Consider the following 26,307-nt stretch of genomic DNA (forward strand, 5'->3'; position numbering starts at 1 on the left):
AACCACGAGTTCGTCTATGCCTCTTATGTCTGGATATTAGGTGACGAGGGCCTCGAAGTTGTAGTTGAAATTGAGAATGTATAGTGAGGTACGTTCAATTAGTGTGGGACAAGCTGGGCAGCTAACTGATATATATCAATGGGCAGTTAACAGCAAAGTACGGAACATTCTCTGTCGTCATTCGTGTCTTCAACAGGAACAGCGTCAGTGAATCAGTCCTTACAGTTTTTGGTGTTGCTACGTTAAAATTAACAAAAATGGTTCAAATGGCTCTGAGCACTATGGGACTCAACTGCTGAGGTCATTAGTCCCCTAGAACTTAGAACTAGTTAAACCTAACTAACCTAAGGACATCACAAACATCCATGCCCGAGGCAGGATTCGAACCTGCGACCGTAGCGGTCTTGCGGTTCCAGACTGCAGCGCCTTTAACCGCACGGCCACTGCGGCCGGCACTAAAATTAACAACTAATGAGTCACCGCAGGACGTGTTTCAAAGGCATCAGAGAGTCAAATGGTTCAAATGGCTCTAAGCACTATGGGACTTAACATCTGAGGTCATCAGTCCCCTAGACTTACAACTACTTAAACCTAACTAACCTAAAGACATCACACACATAAATGCCCGAGGCAGGATTCGAACCTGCGACCGTAGCAGCAGCGCGGTTCTAGACTGAAGAGCCTAGAACCCCTCGGTCGCAGCGGCCAGCCATCAGACAGCCGTGGTGTATGCAGGAAGCAGTATGTGCTGCAGTGGAGCCATAGTGGATCTGTGGTACTCTCTACCCTAAGATAGCGGAAGCATTGAGTTGGAGATGTGCTGTTCGTGATTCCGATCTCTCAATCATTGTAAGATCTACAAATGTTCAATACAAGATGATGTACCAACTACAACAGCTTTTGGATGCAATAAGTCAAGGACTCAAAGCATACAAAAAACAATTACTTGTGAAATTGTGTCGCATAGTTTCCAAATGTCTGTCACTCTTACTTAAGTACAGTATGCGAGTATCCGTGTGTGTGGTACTGCTTCTCATCCTTAACCATTACTCCATTAAAACTACAGTCTTCTATGCCATACCCGAACATATACACTGCCCCCTGACATCGAAATGTATTGGTTTACAAAGAAATACTCAGTCATCCAGCACAGCAATGCAATCATACATATATGTAACATCGTTTCCAAATGTCTGTCGGTGTTATTTCTGTAAAGTGATGCTGTTTGGTACTCCCACCCACTGCAAACAAATGTTCCTCTAGAATTGCTGTCTTCCATGGCATATATGTGCATACACACTCGCTCCTGATTTCGAAATGGAATTATCTTATGAAGAAAATACTCGGTCATCCAGCAGAACCATGGAACCAGATGTGTGTAACATAGTTTCCAGATATCTGTTGGTGCTATTCAAGTACAGCGATGCTGTGTAAAGTACTCCCTGCCATAAGTAACTAGTGTTCCATTAAAACTAAAGTCTTCCACACAATGCACATTCCATATCGGTGTTTGAAATGTACTTTCGTATTACTAGCGTTGAGTACATTTAGTCAAGATCTAACTCTTAACAGTCACTTGCCATAGTTATAAGTCAGAGCGTAAAAAACCATGTTCTTTTTAGCTGAAGGAAGATGTAAATGTTTCTCCCAGATGTTAAATACCTGTTAAAAAATCTCGCATTCTGTTCATGAACAGTCATCTATAGATGACAAAGGTTTCCAGTTTAGGGTCCACATCTATTCCTTATTTAGTGGAATGGACTACCATTCAACACTCAACAAGCAAAATTGGTACTTTTTGCCGATACTAGTGTCACAATAAAACGCATTGGAGAGAAAGGAACAGAAGAGTTGGTGAAAAATATTTTCCAAAGAACTGTTCAGTGGTTATCTGTAAATGGGCTCCCCCTGAATTTACATTCAGTTGTGTACAGCAAATACACTCATACCAACAACTGCAGTAGCACTTGAGGGTTAGTCAGTATATAGGATAGAATGCTAAAAAGTATTAGGTTAACATACTGATGAAAACTTCAACTGAAAAAATTACCTTACTGAGATTTCAGCTACTTTTACTCTTAATATAATTTCTATTCTTGAAAACAAACTTATCAACCTCTAATATATTTTGCATATTTCCACTTACTTGCGCAAAACTTTTCTGAGGTAGCTCATCACTTAGAAAGAAAGAATTGATTGTACAAAAGCGAGCAGTAAGTATAATATGTGGTGTTCACCAATGGACCTCATGTAAGTATCCCTTCAAGGATATACACATACATATATTCGATAATGAAATTGTTCGTAAATATCCCATCACAATTCGAGAAGAATGGTGATGTTCATTCTTACAGCACTAGAGGGAATAATGACTTTATTAACCATTTTTAAAGGTGTTAATGGCTCTGGAAAAGAGTTAAAAATGCAGCAACAAGAATGTTTGATCACTTAACCAAAAACACAAAATGTCAGGCAGGTAGCGAAGCAAGTTTTAAATCTGATTTAAATTAATTTCTCCTTAACTAGTGTTCTATTCCATTGGCGAATTTCTGTTTAATGTCTCGTAGCCAGAGAAAAAAATTAAATGTAGTGTGTTCATCAATATTAACATTATTCATGTATAGCCAGCCGAGGTGGCCGAGTGGTTCTAAGCGCTACAGTATGGAACAGCGCGACCGCTACGGTCGCAGGTTCGAATCCTGCCTCGGGCATGCAAGTGTGTGATGTCCTTAGGTTAGGTTTAAGCAGTTCTAAGGTAACTAAGTGAGATGGATCATTCGGACTGTGGTTGCCTTCTCCAATGCTCAAGAGCCACTGAGAGACTACAGCCTGTTTCATCCCATGCTGCGAGATAACTTCCTCATTGGCACGGAGTAAAGTACTTTGCGACGTTCTAGTTTTGACGCCTGCTGTGCGGCCTGTTCACAGCTCAAGGAGACGCTGTGGGAGGGCGGGGTTCGTGTCGCCTCCCTGGTGTGGAGCCCGCTGCTGCAGAACACACCCAGGGTGTCCCACCAGCTGATGCACGTCACCGACTGGCTGCCCACGCTCTACTCTGCCGCCTGTGAGTACGCTGCCCGCTGCGCATCACGGCTTTGCTTGTAGCAGCTCTTCTGTACCGTGGAACTACGGTGTTGAATCCTAGCTCTCGACAGCTAGCGACCACCTTGCAATTCACGTGGTAATGAATGCATTTTCTGTCACGCCCCCCCCCCCTCCTCCTTCTCAAAAACACCGCTCCTAGTAGCCTTCAAATGACAAATGTTACACTTCTTGCTACACCTCCAGAAATATATCCGTAGAGGACGGTATAAGAGGCGTACCGAATCACTGGCCGTCTGTTTACATCCGATAAATACAGAGATTAAGACAACCCGTCCTTGCATCACCGTAGCGAGCCATCGCTTAGGATTTCTTCCTACTTGTTTTGCTGTAGAGCTCTCGTAGCTGACATCCCTCGCAAATGCACCATCAGCGCCATCGGATCCTCTGGCAAGTGCAGCTCTACTACATCCTGGAATTTCTAAGTGGTGAAGCGGGAAGCTATATTACGTGAAGTAATTTTCGTAAATGCCCTGAAGGTGTGTTTATTTACGCAGACACGGCAATCTCATTATAATTGAAACAATGTGTTGCGTGTTAACTCAAAACAAGCAGTTTGTTGAGAGCATGGCCTTACGAAGGAACGAGGCCAAAAGGCACCCTATCGTCGATTGGCGACAATGGTGTGCAGTCTGGAGATTGTACATAAAATCGCACAACATCGTACCAATTCACAAAATTTTGTTACCTTTAACTTTATCCTCTTGTTTATTGAAATGACTGCGTAAGAAAATCTTTACGACCAGTAGGATTATCTTGATCTTGTAGCGGAAAGAGTGCCTTTTATAGGTAAATATTTATTAAACAAAATTACTTGCTTCGTGCCAGAATGGCCGTGGTAACCGTGCGCTGGAGTAACCGTCCATATCACAGCTAGCCACAGCACCTCACCCCCATCATGCAGCGGGCAACGCCAGATGTTCCACCTCTTACTTCAGACAGCGTGCTGCCAGAGCTTATCGAATGATACTGATACCTGCAAATCACGATATAAAATGTAAATATGGAAATTAATGGAATAAAATACACTACTGGCCATTACAATTGCTACACCAAGAAGAAATGCAGATGATAAACTGGTAATTATTCGACAAATATATTATACTAGAACTGACATGTGATTACATTTTCACGCAGTTTGGGTGCATAGATCCTGAGAAATCAGTACCCAGAACAACCACCACTGGCCGTAATAACGGCCTTGATACGCCTGGGTATTGAGTCAAACAGAGTTTGATTGGCGTGTACAGGTACAGTTGCCCATGCGGCTTCAACACGATACCACAGTTAATCAAGAGTAGTGACTGGCGTATTGTGACGAGCCAGTTGCTCGGCCACCATTGATCAGACGTTTCCGATTGGTGAGAGATATGGAGAATGTGCTGGCCAGGGAAGCCGTCGAACATTTTCTGTATGCAGAAAGGCCCGTACAGGACCTGCAACATGCGATCGTGAATTATCCTGCTGGAATGTAGGGTTTCGCAGGGATCGAATGATGGGTAGAGCCACGGGTTGTAACCCATATGAAATATAACGTCGACTGTTCAAAATGTCGTAAATGCGAACAAGAGGTGACAGAGACGCGTAACCATTGGCACCCCATACTATATCACCGGGTGATACGCCAGTGTGGCGATGACGAACACACGCTTCCAATGTGCGTTCACCGCATTGTCGCCAAACACGGATGCGACCATCATGATGCTGTGAACAGAACCTGGATTCATCCGAAAAAATGACGTTTTGCCATTCGTGCACCCAGGTTCGTCGTTGAGTACACCATTGCAGGCGTTCCTGTCTGTGATGCAGCGTCAAGGGTAACCGCAGCCACGGTCTCCTAGCTGATAGTCCATGCTGCTCCAAACGTCGTCGAACTGTTCGTGCAGATGGTTGTTGTCTTGCAAACGTCCCCATCAGTTGGCTCAGGGATCGAGACGTGGATGCACGATGCATTACAGCCATGCGGGTAAGATGTCTGTCATCTCGACTGCTAGTGATACGAGACCGCTGGGATCCAGCACGGCGTTACCTATTACCCTCATGAACCCACCGATTCCATATTCTGCTAACAGTCATTGGATTTCGAACAACGCGAGCAGCAATGTCGCGATACGATAAACCGCAATTGCGACAGGCTACAATCCGGCCTTACACGAGGCATCACAACAACGTGTCACCAGGCAACGCCGGTCAACTGCTGTTTGTGTATGAGAAATCGGTTGGAAACTTTCCTCATGTCAGCACGTTGTAGGTGTCGCCACCAGCGCCAACTTTGTGTGAATGCTCTGAACAGGTAATCATTTGCGTGTCACAGCATCTTCTTCCTGTCGGTTAAATTTCGCGTCTGTAGCACCTCATCTTCATGGGTTAGCAAATTTACTGGCCAGTAGTGCATAATACGAAGACAAGGAGTACCTTACAGCGCCACGGAAAATCTGCTCCGCTCTACAGTAGTTGCTTACATGAAACAAAATCGTCTGCTTCTGCACCTGATATATATTATGCTGTTGTGCAGTGCTGTTGATCTTATTGGTGCAAGGTGATCTGATCGTGAGGGCAGGAAATGTGGATTCGTAGGTTACTATCGATCAAAACCTTACTTCAGTATCACTTTCATACTAAAAATGCTTTGTTAAATTTCTCCATGTACACTTTAAATTTAAAGTACATGTTTCTTTAGACAAATGCGTCGACCACCATCCCGTGAAGGGTAACAAGTAATACAGAAAACTTGCTAAAATAACACAATCGTGAAACATCCCGGCCGGACCTAGTCTCGATCTCGGGAACTTTTCCATTCGCTGAAGAACTTCATTGAATTTTATAAAGTCGGAGATGAGTTAGTGGTGGAGGTAGAGCTGTCAGGAAGGTTCGTGAGGCGTGCTTGGGTAGTTGAGTTGGTACAGCAGTTGCCTGCGAAAGACGAAGGCCCCAATTTCGATTCTGGATCCCTCATACAGTTTTAATCTGGCAGGAAGTTTTATAATAGAGCACAGTCCGCTGCAGAGTGAAAAATTCAACATCAGACATATTCGTCGACATATCTATTCGCGAAAAATATTTAGGCTCAGCTGCATATTATGAAACCACAACTTCCTGAACACGTGCATTTCGACAACTGCCATCCGGTAACGTACGTTACTTGAAGTCCGTAGCACGTGGCCACCACTTGAACACACCAACTCTTGTCAGCAGGTGTTTAGAATGAAAGTCTGACACGACGAAATAATTGTCAACATAAGCTCGCTTATTAGATGGACCTACTCGCTAAAATAAATTTGTCCAAGTTAATGCTAAGGTCCAGGTAGCTATCCTGAAGCAGCTTCCAAACCGATGACTGAATCAACATTATGCGAAAACAGTGACTTGGAACATTATTGTTCTGTCCTAACGCTGTTACTGAATACGGTGGAAGACAAAAAAAAAAAAAAAAAAAAAAAAAAAAGGGGGCACCACGAAGGAGTTACCAGAATTGGACGGAAATCGATGGATGAGATGTATATGTGCAGGCAAAAGGTACAATTTTATTAAAATTACCTGAGTTATTCAAAAGGAAGGGCTTCACCCAAACTGAGCAAGTCAGCAACGCGTTATTCCTCTTTTGGCCCTTATCCAAGTAATTATTTGGCATGTCATTGATTGATAGAGTTGTTGGATGTCCTCGTCACAGATATCTTGCCCATACTTAATTTCTAAATAAAACTGCCTTTTCCTGCTGCTATTTACTTTCTTTATCCCTTACGCGTTTCGCATTTTCCTTTTCTGTGGCATCATCTGTGGGGTCTACAACGATACAGGTTTTTTAGTTTTAGAATATTAAACAGTTCACGTCGCGTTTTTTTTTTGTAAAAATGTAATTACTCACGATTTGCTGATCTACATTACCTCACATCTGGTCTGGAGATCGCACTATCACTTATACAACTACCATATAATCACAACTATGTGACCAAGTCCTGTTGAATGGCCACGTACACATGCCAAGCAATTCATTATTCACACTAATAGATAAAGTAATAGAATAATGCTCCCAAAAAAGGATTAATATGATAATACTGTCCAATATAATAATAATAGCACCCAACATCCTTACAATCACTCAGTCATGAACCCCACCACAGAATATTGAAACGAAAAGTCAAATCAGGTGTCACCATTTTCAAAAAATGACTCGCCGGCTCTGTCCTCTCTCTCAAGCGCGCTGATACACACGGTGTAAACATCAGCAATAGAAGTTGGCATCCAACATATACTTCGTTAGGTTGGCAACAATTAGGTAAAGAGGAGGAAACACACGATGGAGTCACAATATTTATGTTGTGAAAATCAGTGTCTGGCGAAATTGTTGTATTGAGTGACAAAAGAACAATACTATTCCACAAAAAAGAGAACAGTGCCAGGAAGGCCAGAACACAAAGCTGTGATTATAGGGTAGTAATAAGAGTGATAGTGCGATATCCAGAGCAAATGTGAGAGAACTCAGATCAGCAAATCGCATAAACCGGGACGTGAACTCTTTAATAATCTAAAGCTAACAAAACTGTATCGTTGTAGATCCCACTGATGATGGCCTAGAAAAGGAAAAGGTAAAACCGTATGCGATAAATAAGGTAACTAGCAGCAGCAAAAGGCAGCTTTATTTACGAAACAAGTATTGATATGCTTGCTGCGGAGAATGGCCACACAAACAATTTTGTTATCTTGCCCATTGTCGAACTGACACATTAGATCGTCAAACGTCCGAGCTGGCTGGTGGTCCCTGCTCATAATACTCCAAATATTCTCAATTGTAGAGAGGTCGACAACCATGTAGGGTTTGGCAAGATCGAAGACGTACAGTAGAAAATCTCCTGCCCTGGGAGCGGGCATTACGTTGTTGGAATGTAACCCCACAATGGGTTGCCATGAAGGACAACAAAACGGGGAGTAGAATATTGTCGGTGTACCGCTGTTCTGTAATTCTGAGGCAGATGAGAACCATTGGTGGCCTGCTATGAACATAAGTGGCACCCAAGAGCTCTTCGTTGTCTAGCCATATCCTAGGTGACGGTCAGGTTGGTATCCCACAGCTGTTCGGTGCGCCTCGAGTCACGTCTTTGATCTCGAATCTCATTCGCTGGAGTAGAACTGTCTTCAATGCTAAGACATGCTTCGAAATGAGCCATAATGTCCATCGAAGGCGTGTCTGGAGACGTCCCAGGAAGTGGTGGGATACCAGTCTGACTGACGCCCGGCATACGGCCCGACAAACGGTAGTGAACACCTGGGGCGCCAATTCTTCTCATAACGGAATATCTTTGGTCAGAACAGCTTTCGTTGTCTTCCGCGGTATCCCCACAGCAGAGCGGTGCGTCGACGATATTGCATGCTCCGTTTGGTTTCCCTTCACGGCAAGCCGTCCTCGGCTTAAATTTCAGGAATGTGGTGTCCGCCCACACACTGCGAGTGATTCTACTGCTTGTCTCTGGATCTGTCACTAATTGAGAATGTCTGGAATCTTTCAGGCAAGGCCCTCCAACCGTCTTGAGATTTTGACGAGCTAGTGCTCCAGGAGGACAGAATTTGGCGCTATATTCCTAAAGAGGACGTCCAATAGCTCTATCAGTGCCAAGCCGAATAACTGCTCACATAATTGGCGGAGGTGGACAAATGTATTATTAACTTGCTCAATTCGGAAAGCTCTTTCTCTTGGATATACAATCCAATTTTTCTAAATCTGTAGTCATATCTTTGTCTCTGTATGTATACCAGATCTACCAATTTCCGTTCCATTCAGATTATTGCTTTCTTGTGCGTCACTTTTTTTATATAAAAATGGTGTATTAGAGATTGTGCCGTCCGCAGAAACCTCAACACACCTTAAGGGGCTCCGGAAAGGCTCAAAATCATGAAAAATTCAATTTTTACTTTTTTGCGTTTTCTGAATCTGCAGACTAGTACCTTTTAATAGATATATAATTTATTCAATTCCGAAGACTACAACTATTTTTAAATTTTTTTTGAAATGTGTTCTACATGGGCGTGACTCACTGTGGCGCTGTTAAACTGCTGTCAAATGGTGTTATTATTAACGTCCGTGTTCATCAGGTCTGCCTCATGCAATAATGGAGGTGATAAGACCTATTTTCAGAGACTTAGCAGCACCTGAACTGTTGAAAAAGTGTATTCACGGAAAAACTCAAAACACCAATGAAAGTGTAAATAGTGTTATATGGTCGAGAATCCCCAAGACTTGATTTGTTGGAATAGAAACACTTCAGTTTGGTGTGTGTGATGCTGTTGCGACTTTCAATGATGGCAACATTGTAAGGTGCAAGGTATTTAGAAATATGGGAATGAAGATAGGTTCTAACATGGTACGAGCGATGCTTGCTTTAGACAAGGAACGCCTTCGGGTTGCAGACAGGGCAGTAAAGAGTTTAGAAATACAAGCAAGAGTAAACAGGAGGAGGAACAAGAGGAAGCTGGAGGAGGAGTTTGCAGAGGATGAAGATAATCCATCCTATGGACCTGGAATGCACTAAAAAGTTAATCCAATCTTTGTCGCTCGATTCCCAAAACTTTTATTTTCTCCTACTAATTACATTTTTTCTAAGGATCTTCCAAACATATTTGTTTCAAACTTTCAACAAATGTTACACAGTACCTTCTGCATAATTTAACACAGCCCTTTTCCAAAGAACTGTATATTTTTGAATATATAAATAAAAAATTGCAAAAATATGTTGTGAATTTTCATTACAATTGAAAAAATATAATCTTTAATAATTGAACTAAAATTTTGTAAAATCCCTGTGTTATGTTGTAGCCCATATTCCAATAAATAATCTGTAAAAAGTTCAACTTCCTACCTCAAATACTTTGGGAGGAAAGATGTAATTTATAAGCGTTATTTTAACATTGCAAGTATAGGGCGTTCCGGAGCCCCTTAACACACTCATCGCTCAGAGTGCACCCAGCACAGCAGTAGCAATCATTCTACTCCAAGTGGTATCGCGGAAACAAGTGTATGTGCCCTCGCAAAATTCCAGCTGTTCGTTAACTTGGCTGGGAAACGTCTGACGTCAGCTATTAATCTCACCAAGCCTACCAAAGAAGTCCATCACAAGCGGGTGTTTATACACACAGCCCTTTGATTGACCTTACAGATGAGAGGTAATAGAGCAATAGAGGTCTGCAAAGTGGGCGCTTTTCGCTCGATCGTACTCGCTCGAGCGAACCGCGATAGGGCAAGGCTTGCTGCAGTACGAATGCTCGGATCGGACGGGTTGCGCTTGAACGAGGCATCGGAGAGAGGATGGGAGGGCAGAATCGGCTGGGTCTGGCACGCTCTCCGCGTTGGTGTTGTGACGGTAGCAGTAGTAGCAGCTCTGTGTGTCTGTGGGCTGGTGTCGCTTTTGAAATACTCCCACCGGCTGATGGTACTGCACTCGCGTCTGCTTAGCTGTGCTCTATACGTATATTTCTGGACGGTAGTGTCTAATACGAGAGCAGTTCAATAAGTAATGCAACACTTTTTTTCTGAAACAGGGGTTGTTTTATTCAGCATTGAAATACACCAGGTTATTCCCCAATCTTTTAGCTACATAACACTATTTTTCAACGTAATCTCCATTCAATGCTACGGCGTTACGCCACCTTGAAATGAGGGCCTGTATGCCTGCACGGTACCATTCCACTGGTCGATGTCGGAGCCAACGTCGTACTGCATCAATAACTTCTTCATCATCCGCGTAGTGCCTCCCACGGATTGCGTCCTTCATTGGGCCAAACATATGGAAATCCGACGGTGCGAGATCGGGGCTGTAGGGTGCATGAGGAATAACAGTCCACTGAAGTTTTGTGAGCTCCTCTCGGGTGCGAAGACTTGTGTGAGGTCTTGCGTTGTCATGAAGAAGGAGAAGTTCGTTCAGATTTTTGTGCCTACGAACACGCTGAAGTCGTTTCTTCAATTTCTGAAGAGTAGCACAATACACTTCAGAGTTGATCGTTTGACCATGGGGAAGGACATCGAACAGAATAACCCCTTCAGCGTCCCAGAAGACTGTAACCATGACTTTACCGGCTGAGGGTATGGCTTTAAACTTTTTCTTGGTAGGGGAGTAGATGTGGCGCTACTCCATTGATTGCCGTTTTGTTTCAGGTTCGAAGTGATGAACCCATGTCTCATCGCCTGTAACAATCTTTGACAAGAAATTGTCACCCTCAGCCACATGACGAGCAAGCAATTCCGCACAGATGGTTCTCCTTTGCTCTTTATGGTGTTCGGTTAGACAACGAGGGACCCAGCGGGAACAAACCTTTGAATATCCCAACTGGTGGACAATTGTGACAGCACTACCAACAGAGATGTCAAGTTGAGCACTGAGTTGTTTGATGGTGATCCGTCGATCATCTCGAACGAGTGTGTTCGCACGCTCCGCCATTGCAGGAGTCACAGCTGTGCACGGCCGGCCCGTACGCGGGAGATCAGACAGTCTTGCTTGACCTTGCGGCGATGATGACACACGCTCTGCCCAACGACTCACCGTGCTTTTGTCCACTGCCAGATCACCGTAGACATTCTGCAAGCGCCTATGAATATCTGAGATGCCCTGGTTTTCCGCCAAAAGAAACTCGATCACTGCCCGTTGTTTGCAACGCACATCCGTTACAGACGCCATTTTAACAGCTCCGTACAGCGCTGCCACCTGTCGGAAGTCAATGAAACTATACGAGACGAAGCGGGAATGTTTGAAAATATTCCAGAAGAAATTTCCGGTTTTTTCAACCAAAATTGGCCGAAAAAAATGTGTTGCATTACTTATTGAACTGCCCTCGTAGTTACATCATACTGCTGCCTCGTGCCGGCCGTTGTGGACAAGCGGTTCTAGGCGCTACAGTCTGGAACCGCGCGACCGCCACGGTCGCAGGTTCGAATCCTGCCTCCGGCATGGATGTGTGTGATGGCCTTAGGTTAGTTAGGTTCAAGTAGTTCTAAGTTCTAGGGAACTGATGACCTCAGAAGTTAAGTCCCACAGTGCTCAGAGCCATTTGAACCCTTGATGCCTCGCAGAAAACAGCTTCCTATATACAATCATGACAATTCGAGATTGACGATTGGTCTCAGAATGAATAATCACATTCCTATTCCTTATAACACTGATTTATTGATTCACAGTTGTGAATGTGAACAAAACCTGTAGTAGGAAAAAAATTGTCTGCAATTTTATCCTGTTAGCGCTGTAATTGCAATGAATTATGAGTAAAATATCCTACCTACACTAAGTAAAAAAAATGTGGCTTTTCGCGATGTTCCTGAAATAGAAACAGATTATTCGGCTGGTGGACACACAGTGCAGTGTGTGTCACGATATGGAAATCACCATTATCGTAGCTGTGTGGACAAGTACGGTTTTGACCGATCTGCAAGCTTTATTACTAATTAATGAAATGAGTAAGGGCAGATATGAAATTTTTCCTCGCCATCAGAGCACAAATTACTGGTCATTCGATTCTTGAATCGAACACCGACCTAATTCTTCATTGGCTTGTTTCTTCATTGGCTTACAATTTTTCCACAGTTTTACGTACATCTTACAAGTAACCCCTTGAGTGCGAACCAAAATGTCACTGATGTTTGCGGCATTCGAAGCCCCACATATAGTCTACTATTCAACAGTAATATTGGTTGCTAGTGGCAACAGGGGGCAGGACTGAAGGTATCCAATGGTGAGTCCAGCATGAGGCTACGGACCGTAATTGAACTGCTTAGTCTACGAGTAACTCACAACCATGCTACAGTATTAGTGGTGCTGATACAAAGTAGAGCAAAGACAACGATAAACATGGCAAATATTGAATCAAATCGACAACAATAGTATCCGAAGTTGACATTTCGTCAGAAAGGAACCCAAGGAATTTCCCAGAACCCAGTATATTGGAGATCCCAAGAGATTTGTATGAATCTAAACTAACATAAATGCCTTAACGCATTCGCATGCAGTGATGCCGACTGTTAATCTGGATGGTAAATTGGCTGGAAAGTTATTTATTGCACTGTGAGAAGGTGGGGATGCTCTGTCCCTACGATTCTTCCTCGTGTGAGTGATCTAAGCGCAGTAGGGACTATTTTGCGTTCCAACAACCCAGGGTATGAGTGCTGCGTTTGGCCAATAGCTGGTCAAACTAATTTACTTTTACTTGATTCCTGGTCTGTGTACAAATATCACACACATTTACAGCTAAACATGCCTCCTGAAATGTCTGTGACTTTGCACTACGTATCACATGGAACCACTGGCGAGCTTCAGCCTCTAGATATTTGCTTCTTCCGTGCCTGTCGGCAATTGTCTGCGGCTACGCCTTAAAGGATAGACAGTTTCACCATAATCTCAACAACAGACTCATCCGTATTCGGTTGCATGTCATCACATTCGATCAGTTCTCATTGCCCAGTCACACCAATATGACTCCACATGCATTATTTAGGAGTGGATACAAAGTTCGACGTTGTGCACGGTTTGTAACTCCCAAGCAGTTCGCCTTCGATCTTGATGTTTCGAACCTTTGTGATTACTGTGACGCACCATTTTTCATTCGGTGCTCATGGTGCAACTTTATGGTTTGTTTTCAACATTTCTTGACTGTCGACGAGTAACATATAAATCGTTTAGGAAGTTGATCTCTGCACCTGCAGGTCAGTTATTTTCTGTGGCCATGCTGATGCACGCGATGAGTCATTAGCAGCTAATAAAGACTGAAAAATATTTAAGTGGCTCTGAGCACTATGGGACTTAACTTCTGAGGTCATCAGTCCCCTAGAACTTAGAACTACTTAAACCTAACTAACGTAAGGACATCACACACGTCCATGCCCGAGGCAGGATTCGAACCTGCGACCGTAGCGGTCACGCGATTCCAGACTGTAGCGCCTAGAACCGCTCGGCCACCTCGGCCGGCAATAAAGACTGAACTTACGGCCTCGCGCCAAAGGTATGGCTTATTAATAGAGAAATCAATATATTTACAGACAGAAATCGATTCAAACTGACAACTATCCAGAAAAAAGCAATATGATATCCGTGTATCCTTTATAATACCAGAGATTCGTCACAAAAGGAGATAATAAAGGGGATAATATAAGAGGAAATCATCGATTGGTTTCGGATCGAGCCTGCCTAATTTGCACGAGAAAAGATTTCCAGTCTACAGAAATGTCTTTCAATAGCAGTATTTGAGACCGGAACACTGCACATCCTTCAAGTTAAATTACATATCTTGGGAGAAAAACTATCATTCAGCTTTCATCTCTCCTTCGGATCATCGTCGTCTCCAAGTCAACGTAATCGGTCGGCTAAGCATTACGTGACCCACAGTCTAGCGATACTAAAAAAAATATTTTTTGACTGACGAGCGAGGCCAATATTTCGTAGGCAGCCCTAAATAGATATTTGCAGATATCACAAAAATAGAGTAAGATATAACTGTCACCTCGGTAATTTGTTCCAGATTATCTGGAACTGATATTTCATCGCAAACTTGATTCACATAGTTTAAAGTCTCATTTCCATTAGAAACGAGTTTTATTTTTAATAATCAAATCGGAGGCAAGAGAAATGTTGCTATTCTGTGCAACGTCCGGATCTCGACATTCTCCTCCGTTTCTCCTCTACTTCTCCTCTTTCAGCGCTCATAGTTTCGTCAGATACCAGCTGATAATAGCACAATTGCTCTGAACTGTCGAAATACCAACGATATTGAGCCTGGCGTTTTGCAGTTGACTACCGATTTCATGTGCTGCACACGGAGCGTGTATTAATCGAAAAAAGTCGGTCATCAGTAATGTAGAAATACCTCTTTATCTTCAGGTTCCTGTGTTACAACGACTTTTCAGTTTATGCACTCATAACGAAATGAACTTCACGCCTTTAATCATTTCTTTTGCCTCTTTAAATGGCCCTAAAAATATAGCGAGTTCTTTTTCAGTGCTGTTGTCGTAACAAATTTTCAGAGACGCCCTTCTTTGCAAGCATTTCCATGATTTTATTGTGCTGACTACAGATCGAAACATTCTAAAGAAGCTGTTCCACCTAGCCGTCTTCGTGGTTCTTAGCTTGTCTGTACCGAAATTAAGAGCTAATTTTCTACACGAAACGGATAATTTCTTTGGCAGGATAAGTCGTGGTATGAAACAACTCCGACCCCATTTTTCAACAAATATTCAGCGAAAAAATGTTTCAGCTTTGCGTTCAAAAATGGTTCAAATGGCTCTGAGCACTATGGGACTCAACATCTTAGGTCATAAGTCCCCTAGAACTTAGAACTACTTAAACCTAACTAACCTAAGAACATCACACACACCCATGCCCGAGGCAGGATTCGAACTTGCGACCGTAGCAGTCCCACGGTTCCGGACTGCAGCGCCAGAACCGCACGGCCACCACGGCCGGCGCTTTGCGTTCAAAACGCGTATTATTCATGCATAATGCTCAAAGGACTGCAAAGTCTTGCATATATTAGCACCTCGATCAGTGGCGAAAGATAATTTGTTGAGATGTCTGGGGTTTACCCCTTAGTTAAAGATTTTTTTTCTTTGTATTGTGGCCGAGTGGGTCTAGGCGCTACAGTCTGGAACCGCGCGACCGCTACGGTGGGAGGTTCGAATCCTGGCTCGGGCATGGATGTGTGTGATGTCCTTAGGTTAGTTAGGTTCAAGTAGTTCTAAGTTCTAGGGGACTGATGACCTCAGAATTTAAGACCCATAGTGCTCAGAGCCATTTAAACCACGTAATGAGCTGTCACCAGTACCACATTTCGCAGTACCTATTCTTGATAAGCAGATTGCGGAGTAATAGTCAGATAACACCCTTTCCGATATATATTGGTCCAGATGTCTGCCGTACAAGCATATTGTTTTACGCGTACGACGTAGATAATGCAGGGCGTCATAGGCGCCCACACTTCATTGGATTGCATTTCATTGTTTGGTGCTACTGTTATAAGATGATGGAAGTGTTGGAGACGTTTACAATCTCCTGATGTAAAGCGCCAAATCCAGCGTATGATACTGATGTAAATGGAGAAAGTGCTTTGGCACACATTTTTGCGCTTTTATCAGTTACCGTAGCTTTCACTGAAACTTGTAGATCATCAAAACGTACATTATGTGGTATGCTGCAGGTAAGTGCCTTCCAAAGTATGGTTTTGGATATGTAAGACGGGAGAGCGGACAACCTTCCATGGTACATGTAGCCCTGGTGATTTCCATCCTTATCGGTCACTAATCAAAATCTGTCCAAAACCCTGCTACGACCTCTGTCTTTCACACTCAGGAGAAATTCTTTCGAATTATGGTTCGCTTTAAGAGTCTCTTTCGTCTCATGGTTATGCGCGTGATTCTGCAGCGAGCGAGTGAGGAGCTATCAGGTAATCAAAGTGTGCAGCCCGGCCATTCAGGCGTGGGACGGTGGACCTACCTTGTTGCTCCCACGAAAGCGGGAGCTACACGACTTTCACAAAGCAGTTGCAGGGACCATAGACGCTAGATGTTGACCCCGAATACCTAACTCTGTCAACAACAACCACCTGTCAACTGCTTGTCATAAACTTATCCAGACCATTTCTCACTCACATTGGCGATGCCAACTCACGCATTACGTTCATAAGATGAGCATGTCATAAATTAGTACAGCTAAATTGAGAAAAACTGAGAGCTGACGGAATTACAAATCCAATTACTACCATCACGCGTAGATTACATGAATATAAAGCAGGGATGGGGGAGGGGGGGTGGGGGGGGGGGGCTGCGCCACACGATCATGAAACTGATCTGAGATATAAACTTTCAGTTTATTTAGTAGAGCTCATGGACAATAACTTCACAAAGTTTCAGTGAAGGAATCGCACCCGAAGTGCCTGAAAAATAATTAAAAGTGTAACGCTAGCATTCTACGCTCCCACATTTTGAAACACCACTTCAGTACTATCGGTGAACAGGAAAACTTGCACGGGATAGATCGAGAAGGTTGTGATATATACTGTTTGGTTTTATATATCATCTGTGACTCTTAACCGTATCTTAGAAACGATAACAAACAATCTGCTTTGTTAATAAAGAAGCAATGGACTTAGAAAAACTTAGAGCCACTGTTCAAGTTTCTAATGACAAGGCTATCAGCCGGAACATATCCAGTGACATGAAAAGAGCAGTATGGGCTGCATATTTCCAAATTGTGTCAATAGATGGACATCCCATTTATCATGTGTTCACATTAGCTGGTATTAATACCTACAGACTCAGAATTATAACAACGCCTACCTTCACAAATTGCATACCTTCCAAATTGTATACTGGATGTCATCAAGCCCACTTACAGGTTTCTGGCCGGTCCTGAACTTCTTAAAAGTGTGTTCATGGCAAAAATCAAGATACAAATGAGTCTCTAAATTCACTCATATGGGAACGATGCCCTAAAACCATAGTTTCATCTGTTACAATTGTCAGAATTGCAACTTATGGTGCAGTTTTTGTGTTTAATGATGGGAACGTAGGGAATATGAAGGTATTAGACAGAATGGGCTTTTAGTTAGTGAATTTTACTCAAGATGAAGTTAGACCTGGCAAAGGAAAGAAGGCAGAAAACAAGAAACCAGAAGAGAAGGCTTGAAGAGAAGGAAAACCATGAGTACAAATCTCGGTCCTTCTGAAGAGGCGACATACGAAAAAACGTCAGACTGAACTTGAAATTGCGTTTCCTGAAAATTGTCTTTTTAAACGTTACGTACGGTTCTCTCATAATCTATAAAGGATAGAATAATAAAATCTTGTACACTTACGCCACACGGTCCGACAACCAGAAGTCACGCTATTTCGTTTCACAGCGAAACCACTTTGGCTTTCTTCCGCGGAATCACACAGCACAGCCATACGTCAAAGTTATCGTACACCCCGTTTCGTTGCCCTTCGCGAGGAGCCACCCTGGGCTTCCACTTGAGTAACATGTTGCCCACACGCACAAGGCGAGAGGTTCTACTGGTTGACCTTCCCCAGCTCACGACATCTGGAGCACTATGCGCAGGGCTCTCCAACCAATTCAGGATCTCGATGGTATAAGACGCCAGTCGGACCGAATCTGGCGCGATGTCTCTCTGCAGGGCAACCAACAACTCCATCAATGAATGGCGATCCGAATAATTGCTTGAAAAAGGGCCAGACGTGGACCAATCTGTTACTGACTTACTCAATTTATGCGACTCCTTCTTTTGAATTAAACTAAACTCTGCCCCAAGGTGCCATGAAGGCTCAGCCGTACCGACCAGCCACCGTGTCACCCTCAGCCCACAGGCGTCACTGGATGCGCATATGGAGAGGCATGTGATTTCTCTCGAATAAATTACCAAGTTTTTATGAAATTGTAATAATTTGTTTGTACGTGTACAGCGCACCTACGGATTCCCGTCACATTCATATTACTGCTTCGATGTGTTTTTTTTTTCTATTTTGTATTGGAGTGTGTTTTCCCGCCTAAAACGGAGCACTTTCCACTAATAATCCAACACTGTTGATTAAAGGTTCCTAACAAATGAATACCATCATCAGTTTTCACTTGTGTCGAAGGATATGGCTACATTGCGTTAAAAATTGTTGTGTTATTTGTATGTAACCGTTCTAACTGTACCAGTACATTTACATAGCAATTTTCCTCAGAAACACTTGCAATTTGCCAAGGAATTCGATAGTGGCACAGTCATGATGACAGGAGTGTTTCTATGGAGATATGTAATTGCTTATCTAAGAATGGCGATGGAACGATAGTCAGATTACCAATTCTCTGCTGTACATACTCCAGTACTCTAGTTGTATTTAACAGAGTTGTTAATGGCGTGATACTTGTTAATAGTTATAATTTTTCATGCATCTAATTAATGATGCCACATGGGTGTGGGGCAAAGTCAGGACATGCCGGGACCAAGCAGCAATCGGTATTGTAATTGTAAACTGTCGAAGCTGCGTTGATAAAGTACCGGAACTTCAAGCGCTGATGGAAAGCACCGAAGCTGAAATCGTTATAGGTATGGAAAGCTGGCTGAAGCCAGAGATAAATTCTGCTGAAATTTTTACAAAGGACCGACGGTGTTTAGAAAGGATAGATTGCATGCAGCCGGTGGTGGCGTGTTTGTCGCTATTATTAGTAGTTTATCCTGTAGTGAGATAGAAGTGGATGGTTCCTGTGAGTCATTATAGGTAGAGGCAATACTCAACAACCGAGCTAGGTTAATAATTCGCTCCTTTTACCGACCTCCTGAGTCAGCAAAATGGTTCAAATGGCTCTGAGCACTAAGGGACTTAACTTCTAAGGTCATCATTCCCCTAGAACTTAGAACTACTTAAACCTAACTAACCTAAGGTCATCACACACATCCATGCCCGAGGCAGGATTCGAACCTGTGACCGTAGCGGCCGCCCGGTTCCAGACTGTATCGCCTAGAACCGCTCGGCTACTCCGGCCGGCTCCTGACTCAGCAGCATTAGTGGCAGAACAACTGAGAGAAAATCTGGAATACATCTCACATAAATTTCCTCAGCGTGTTACAGTCTTACGTGGAGATTTCAATTTACCAGATATAGACTGCGACACTCAGATGTTAAGGACGGGTGGTAGGAACAGAGAATCGAGTGACATAATACTGAGGGCACTATCGGAAAATTACCTCGACCAATCAAACAGAGAACCGACTCGTGGAGATAACATCTTGGACCTATTGATAACGAACAGACACGAACTTTTCGACTCTGTAAGCGCAGAACAGGGAATCAGTGATCGTTGCAGCATCCCTGAATATGTAAGTAAATAGGAATATAAAAAAAAGGGAGGAAGGTTTATCTATTTAGCAAGAGTAATAGAAGACAGATTTCAGACTACCTAACAGATCAAAACGAAAATTTCTGTTCTGACACTGACAATGTTGAGTGTTTATAGAAAAAGTTCAAGGCAATCATAAAATGTGTTTCAGACAGGTACGTGCCGAGTAAAAATGTGAGGGACGGGAAAAACCCACTGTGGTTCAACAACAAAGTTAGGAAACTACTGCAATAGGAAAGAGAGCTTCACTGCAAATTTAAACGCAGCCGAAACCTCTCAGACAAATAGAAGCTAAGCGACGTCAAAGTTATCGTAAGGAGGGCTATGCGTGAAGCGTTCAGTGAATTAGAAAGAAAACTTCTATGTACCCACTTGACAGACAATCCTAGGAAGTTCTGGTCTTACGTTAAATCAGTAAGTGGCTCGAAACAGCATATCCAGACACTCCGGGATGATGAAGGCATTGAAACAAAGTATGACACGCGTAGAGCTGAAATACTAAACACCTTTTTCCTAAGCTGTTTCACAGAGGAAGACCGCACTGCAGTTCCTTCTCTAAATCCTCACACGAACAAAAAAATGGCTGACATCGAAATAAATGTCCAAGGAATAGAAAATCAACTGAAATTACTCAACACAGGAAATTCCACTGGATCTGACGGGATACCAATACGATTCTACACAGAGTATGCGAAAGAACTTGCCCCCCTTCTAACAGCCGTGTACCGCAAGTCTCTAGAGGAACAGAAGGTTCCAAATGATTGGAAAAGAGCAGAGGTAGTTCCAGTTTTCAAGAAGGGTCGTCGAGCAGATGCGCAAAACTATAAACCTATATCTCTGACATCGATCTGTTGTAGAATTTTAGAACATGTTCTTTGCTCGCGTATCATGTCATTTCTGGAAGCCCAGAATCTACTCAGTAGGAATCAACATGGATTCCGGAAACAGCGATCGTGTGAGACCCAACTCGCTTTATTTGTTCATGAGACCCAAAAAATATTAGATACAGGCTCTCAGGCAAATGCCATTCCCGTTGACTTCCGGAAGGCGTTCGATACAGTTCCGCACTGTCGCCTGATAAACAAAGTAAGAGCCTACGGAATTTCAGACTAGCTGTGTGGCTGGATTGAAGAGTTTTTAGCAAACAGAACACAACATGTTGTTCTCAATGGAGTGACGTCTACAGTCGTTAAAGTAACCTCTGGCGTGCCACAAGGGAGTGTAAAGGGACCATTGCTTTTCACAATTTATATAAATGACCTGGTAGATAGTGTCGGAAGTTCCATGCGGCTTTTCGCGGATGATGCTGCAGTATACAAACAAGATGCAGCGTTAGAAAATTGCAGCGAAATACAGGAAGATCTGCAGCGGATAGGCACTTGGTGCAGGGAGTGGCAACTGAACCTTAACATAGGCAAATGTAATGTACTGCGAATACATAGAAAGAAGGATCCTTTATTGTATCATTATATGATAGCGGAAAAAACACTGGTAGTAGTTACCTCTGTAAAATACCTGGGAGTATGCGTACGAAATGATTTGAAGTGGAATGATTATATAAAATTAATTGTTGGTAAGGCGGGTGCGATGTTGTGATTCATTGGGAGAGTCCTTAGAAAATGTAGTACATCAACAAAGGAGGTGGCTTACAAAACACTCGTTCGACCTATACTTAAGTATTTCTCATCAGTATGGGATCCGTACCAGATCGGGTTGACAGAGGATATAGAGAAGATCCAAGGAAGAGCGGCGAGTTTCGTCACAGTGTTATTTGGTAAACATGATAGCGTTGCGGAGATGTTCAGCAAACCCAAGTGGCAGACTCTGTAAGAGAGGCGCTCTGCATCGCGGTGTAGCTTGCTGTCCAGGTTTCGAGAGGGTACGTTTCTGGATGAGGTATCGAAGATATTGTTTCCCACTACTTATACCTCCAGAGGAGACCACGAATGTAAAATTAGAGAGATTCAAGCGCGTGGATGCTTTCCAGCAGTCGTTCTTCCCGCGAACCGTACGCGTCTAGAACAGGAAATGACAGTGGCACGTAAAGTGCCCTGTGCCACACACCACAGGTGGCTTGCGGAGTATAAATGTAGATGTAGATGTAGATGATATATGATGGTAGTCCGTTTCTGATCAAAACTGGTTCTGAATAAAGAGAAAATATAGTTGAGTGCAAACTATGATTTCCAGATATTTAAGTAGAGTTTTCATTTGAGAAACAGCCCGAAATTTCGTATATACAGGGTGTCTATTTTCTAGGCCACATGAAATATTTTTTATGTAATAGCAAAATAAAATGTTATTAAGAAAATGTTGTTTAGCTACGAGGGGATGCATTAATCAGCATTACTGGCCTTTTTGTTATGTCTTCCTTTGCACGCTCTGTGGTTCTTCAATCCATACAGGGTTGAGGAACAGATACTGATCGTGAAAAGAGAATTCAGATAGTCATTTATTCTACGTCTTATAACAAATAGTAAAAATAATACATAACTTTGTTGTAGTAGTTGCAGCATCAGTTGCTAACAGTTGATCTGAATGCGGAAACGTATACAGATACAAAAGAACCATTATTTGTCAATCTTGAATCCAATATCCCTTCAAGAGATGTGGAGCCTGGCCACTATGAAAGCCCGTAAATGTTATTCAACTGGCAAACACAGATAATGTGGGCAGTGCATGAAGTCCGAATTTAAACGCACCGACCACTGGAGCTCCGGGGAGGGGACGCTTGCATCTCATTGGCAGCAGCGTGATCGTTTGGGGCAGGCAGCGACCTCGTGCCACGACCAAAATGGTACTGAAACAGAGGATGACAGACTAAAGGCCGAAATACTAAATGACTTTCTCCAAAGTTGTTTCACAGAGGAAGATTGCACTGTAGTTCCTTCTCTAGATTGTCGCACAGATGACAAAATGGTAGATATCGAAATACACGACGGAGATATAGAGAAACAATTAAAATCGCTCAAAAGAGGAAAGGCCTCTGGACCTGATGGGATACCAGTTCAATTTTACACAGAGTACGCGAAGGAACTTGCCCCCCCCCCTTCTTGCAGCGGTGTACCGTAGGTCTCTAGAAGAGCGTAGCGTTCCAAAGGATTGGAAAAGGGCACAGGTCATCCCCGTTTTCAAGAAGGGACGTCGAACAGATGTGCAGAACTATAGACCTATATCTCTAACGTCGATCAGTTGTAGAATTTTGGAACACGTATTGTGTTCGAGTATAATGACTTTTCTGGAGACTAGAAATCTACTCTGTAGGAATCAGCATGGGTTTCGAAAAAGACGGTCATGTGAAACCCAGCTCGCACTATTCGTCCACGAGACTCAGAGGGCCATAGACACGGGTTCACAGGTAGATGCCGTGTTTCTTGACTTCCGCAAGGCGTTCGATACAGTTCCTTCCCCACAGTCGTTTAATGAACAAAGTAAGAGCATATGGACTATCAGACCAATTGTGTGATTGGATTGAGGAGTTCCTAGATAACAGATCGCAGCATGTCATTCTCAATGGAGAGAAGTCTTCCGAAGTAAGAATGATATCAGGTGTGCCGCAGGGGAGTGTCATAGGACCGTTGCTATTCACAATATACATAAATGACCTGGTGGATGACATCGGAAGTTCACTGAGGCTTTTTGCAGATGATGCTGTGGTGTATCAAGAGGTTTTAACAATGGAAAATTGTACTGAAATGCAAGAGGATCTTCAGCGAATTGACGCGTGGTGCAGGGATTGGCAATTGAATCTCAATGTAGACAAGTGTAATGTGCTGCGAATACACAGAAAGATAGATCCTTTATCATTTAGCTACAAAATAGCAGGTCAGCAACTGGAAGCAGTTAATACCATAAATTATCTGCGAGTACGCATTAGGAGTGATTTAAAATGGAATGATCATATAATCTTGATCGTCGGTAAAGCAGATGCCAGACTGAGATTGATTGGAAGAATCCTAAGGAAATGCAATCCGAAAACAAAGGAAGTAGGTTACAATACGCTTGTTCGCCCACTGCTTTAATACTGCTCAGCAGTGTGGGATCCGTACCAGATAGGGTTGATAGAAGATATAGAGAAGATCCAACGGAGAGCAGCGCGCTTCGTTACAGGATCATTTAGTAATCGTGAAAGCGTTACGGAGATGATAGATAAACTCCAGTGGAAGACTCTGCAGGAGAGATGCTCAGTAGCTCGGTACGGGCTTTTGTCAAAGTTTCGAGAACATACCTTCACCGAAGAGTCAAGCAGTATATTGCTCCCTCCTACGTATATCTCGCGAAGAGACCATGAGGATAAAATCAGAGAGATTAGAGCCCACACAGAGGCATACCGACAATCCTTCTTTCCACGAACAATACGAGACTGGAATAGAAGGGAGAACCGATAGAGGTACTCAAGGTACCCTCCGCCACACACCGTCAGGTGGCTTGCGGAGTATGGATGTAGATGTAGATGTTGATGTTGATGTTATTGTTGCTGTCATCTTCGAAGACTATTCTTCATATTCGTCTTACTATATTCATCCCCTGGACTCCTCGACGACTTTTACCCCTGTACTTCACTCCAGAACTAAACTGGTTCAAAAATGCTTGAAGGTCTCTCGGGCATGCAGCCGGGTTGACTGGTCGTTGTTGAACGAATTTTCGACGGCGTTAACGTGCCATCATCATCAGTTTACTCCTGTTAGCTGACGTCCTAGGCCGGCGGGTGGTGTGGTATATATACCTGTCGCCTCTCCATTCCACTGACTCCGCGTCTGGACCGAGGGATGTGCAGGCCGCGGTGGTGGGGGTAGCTTGCGCTGACGAGATGACTGATGGGCGTCAGTACGCATGCTGCCTTCGGCGGGTGTGGTGCCCCGTTTCCGCTGCTCCTGCAGATCTTTTATTGCTGGATTCCACGCTTGGCTGAGTTAAAATCCGTTGTCCATGTTAATAAGGTTCTCGCGCAGCCGGATTTCAATTGCTTCCTTGTATACACAGTCCCAAAAGCGGGATGTGTTGTGCAGGACTTCTGTGTCCTCGAGGCAATGTTCTGCGATGGCAGATTTTGTAGGCTGTTGGAGATCGATGTGGCGCTTGTGTTCAGTACACCTTTCCACGATGGTGCGAATGGTTTGCCCCACATATGCTTCCCCACACTCGCACGGTATGAAATAAACTCCACATTTCCGGAATCCTAAATCGTTCTTCACTGTCCCTACAAGGGACTTGATCTTTGGCGGCGGGCGGTAGACGCATTTGATGTTATGACGTCCTAGAATCCTGGCTATTTTTCCAGATACGTTGCCCGCATATGGTATGTAGGCTGTCGCTTTCGGTGGATCATCATCAGGTGTCGGCTGTGGTGTGGTCTTCTGCTTGCAGGCGCGTCGAATTTGGCGGTCACTATAGCCGTTCTTCTGGAACACATCCTTGAGGTGATCTAGTTCCAGTTTTAAGCTTCATTCGTCGGAGATCACACGGGCTCTGTGAACCAATGTACTGTATTTAGTACTCCTTCTCTTTGTGACGGGTGATGACAGCTGGAGGCGTGAAGGTGCAGATCCGTGTGGGTTGTCTTCCGGTAGACGCTGCGTCCTAGTGTTCCATCAGACTTTTTCCGTACCAGAACATCCAAGAATGGTAGCTGCCCGTTTTTCTCCACCTCCATGGTGAACTGAATTTGGGGGTGGATAGAGTTCAGATGTTGTAAGAACAGTTAGAGCATCTCTTCCCCGTTAGGCCAAATGACGAAAGTGTCGTCAACATATGTGTAGAAGACTGTTGGTTTTAGAGGTGCTGATTGTAACGCTTTCTCCTCAAATTCTTCCATGTACATGTTGGCCACCACAGGTGACAGAGGGCTACCCATAGGTACGCCGTCTGTCTGTTTGTAGTAATGTCCGTCAAAAAGAAAGTATGTTGACGTGAGCACAAAGCTAAATACCTCCGTGAATGTGGACCCAAATTTCTTCTCAATAAGATCCAGCGAATCCTTGAGTGGAACTCTCGTGAAAAGTGATACAACATCGAAACTGACCATATGATCTGAGCTGGCCAACTTGAGTTTCCCCAAACGTTCCATAAACTGAGCCGAGTTTTTTATGTGGTGCACACATTTGCCAACCAATGGACTCAATACTGCGGTCAAGTGTTTGGAAAGCTGGTATGTTGGCGCTCCTATAGTGCTCACTATCGGTCTCAGAGGAGTGCCTATCTTGTGTACCTTTGGAAGTCCGTAGTGTCTTGGCGGTGCAGCAGCACGCGGCCGAAGTTTCTTCGCTGTCTCTTCTGTAAAGGTACTTCGAAGAAGTTCAATCGTCTTGCGCTGTATCCGACTGGTTGGATCCGTCGTCATCTTCCTGTATGCAGGGTCGTC

General features: G+C 43.6%; 1 protein-coding gene across 1 annotated transcript in view; it reads left to right on the forward strand.

Annotated features, from left to right (window-relative positions):
• The window catches only part of LOC126174742 (arylsulfatase B-like), a 147,161-nt gene that overhangs the window by 92,374 nt on the left and 28,480 nt on the right, over nt 1-26,307 (forward strand). The window contains exon 6 of the mRNA XM_049921062.1: nt 2,929-3,064. Coding sequence (XP_049777019.1) covers nt 2,929-3,064 — 136 coding nt within the window. The remainder of the gene's footprint in view (nt 1-2,928; nt 3,065-26,307) is intronic.

This window comes from Schistocerca cancellata, chromosome 3, assembly GCF_023864275.1.
Source record: "Schistocerca cancellata isolate TAMUIC-IGC-003103 chromosome 3, iqSchCanc2.1, whole genome shotgun sequence".
Taxonomy (NCBI): Eukaryota; Metazoa; Arthropoda; class Insecta; order Orthoptera; family Acrididae; genus Schistocerca; species Schistocerca cancellata.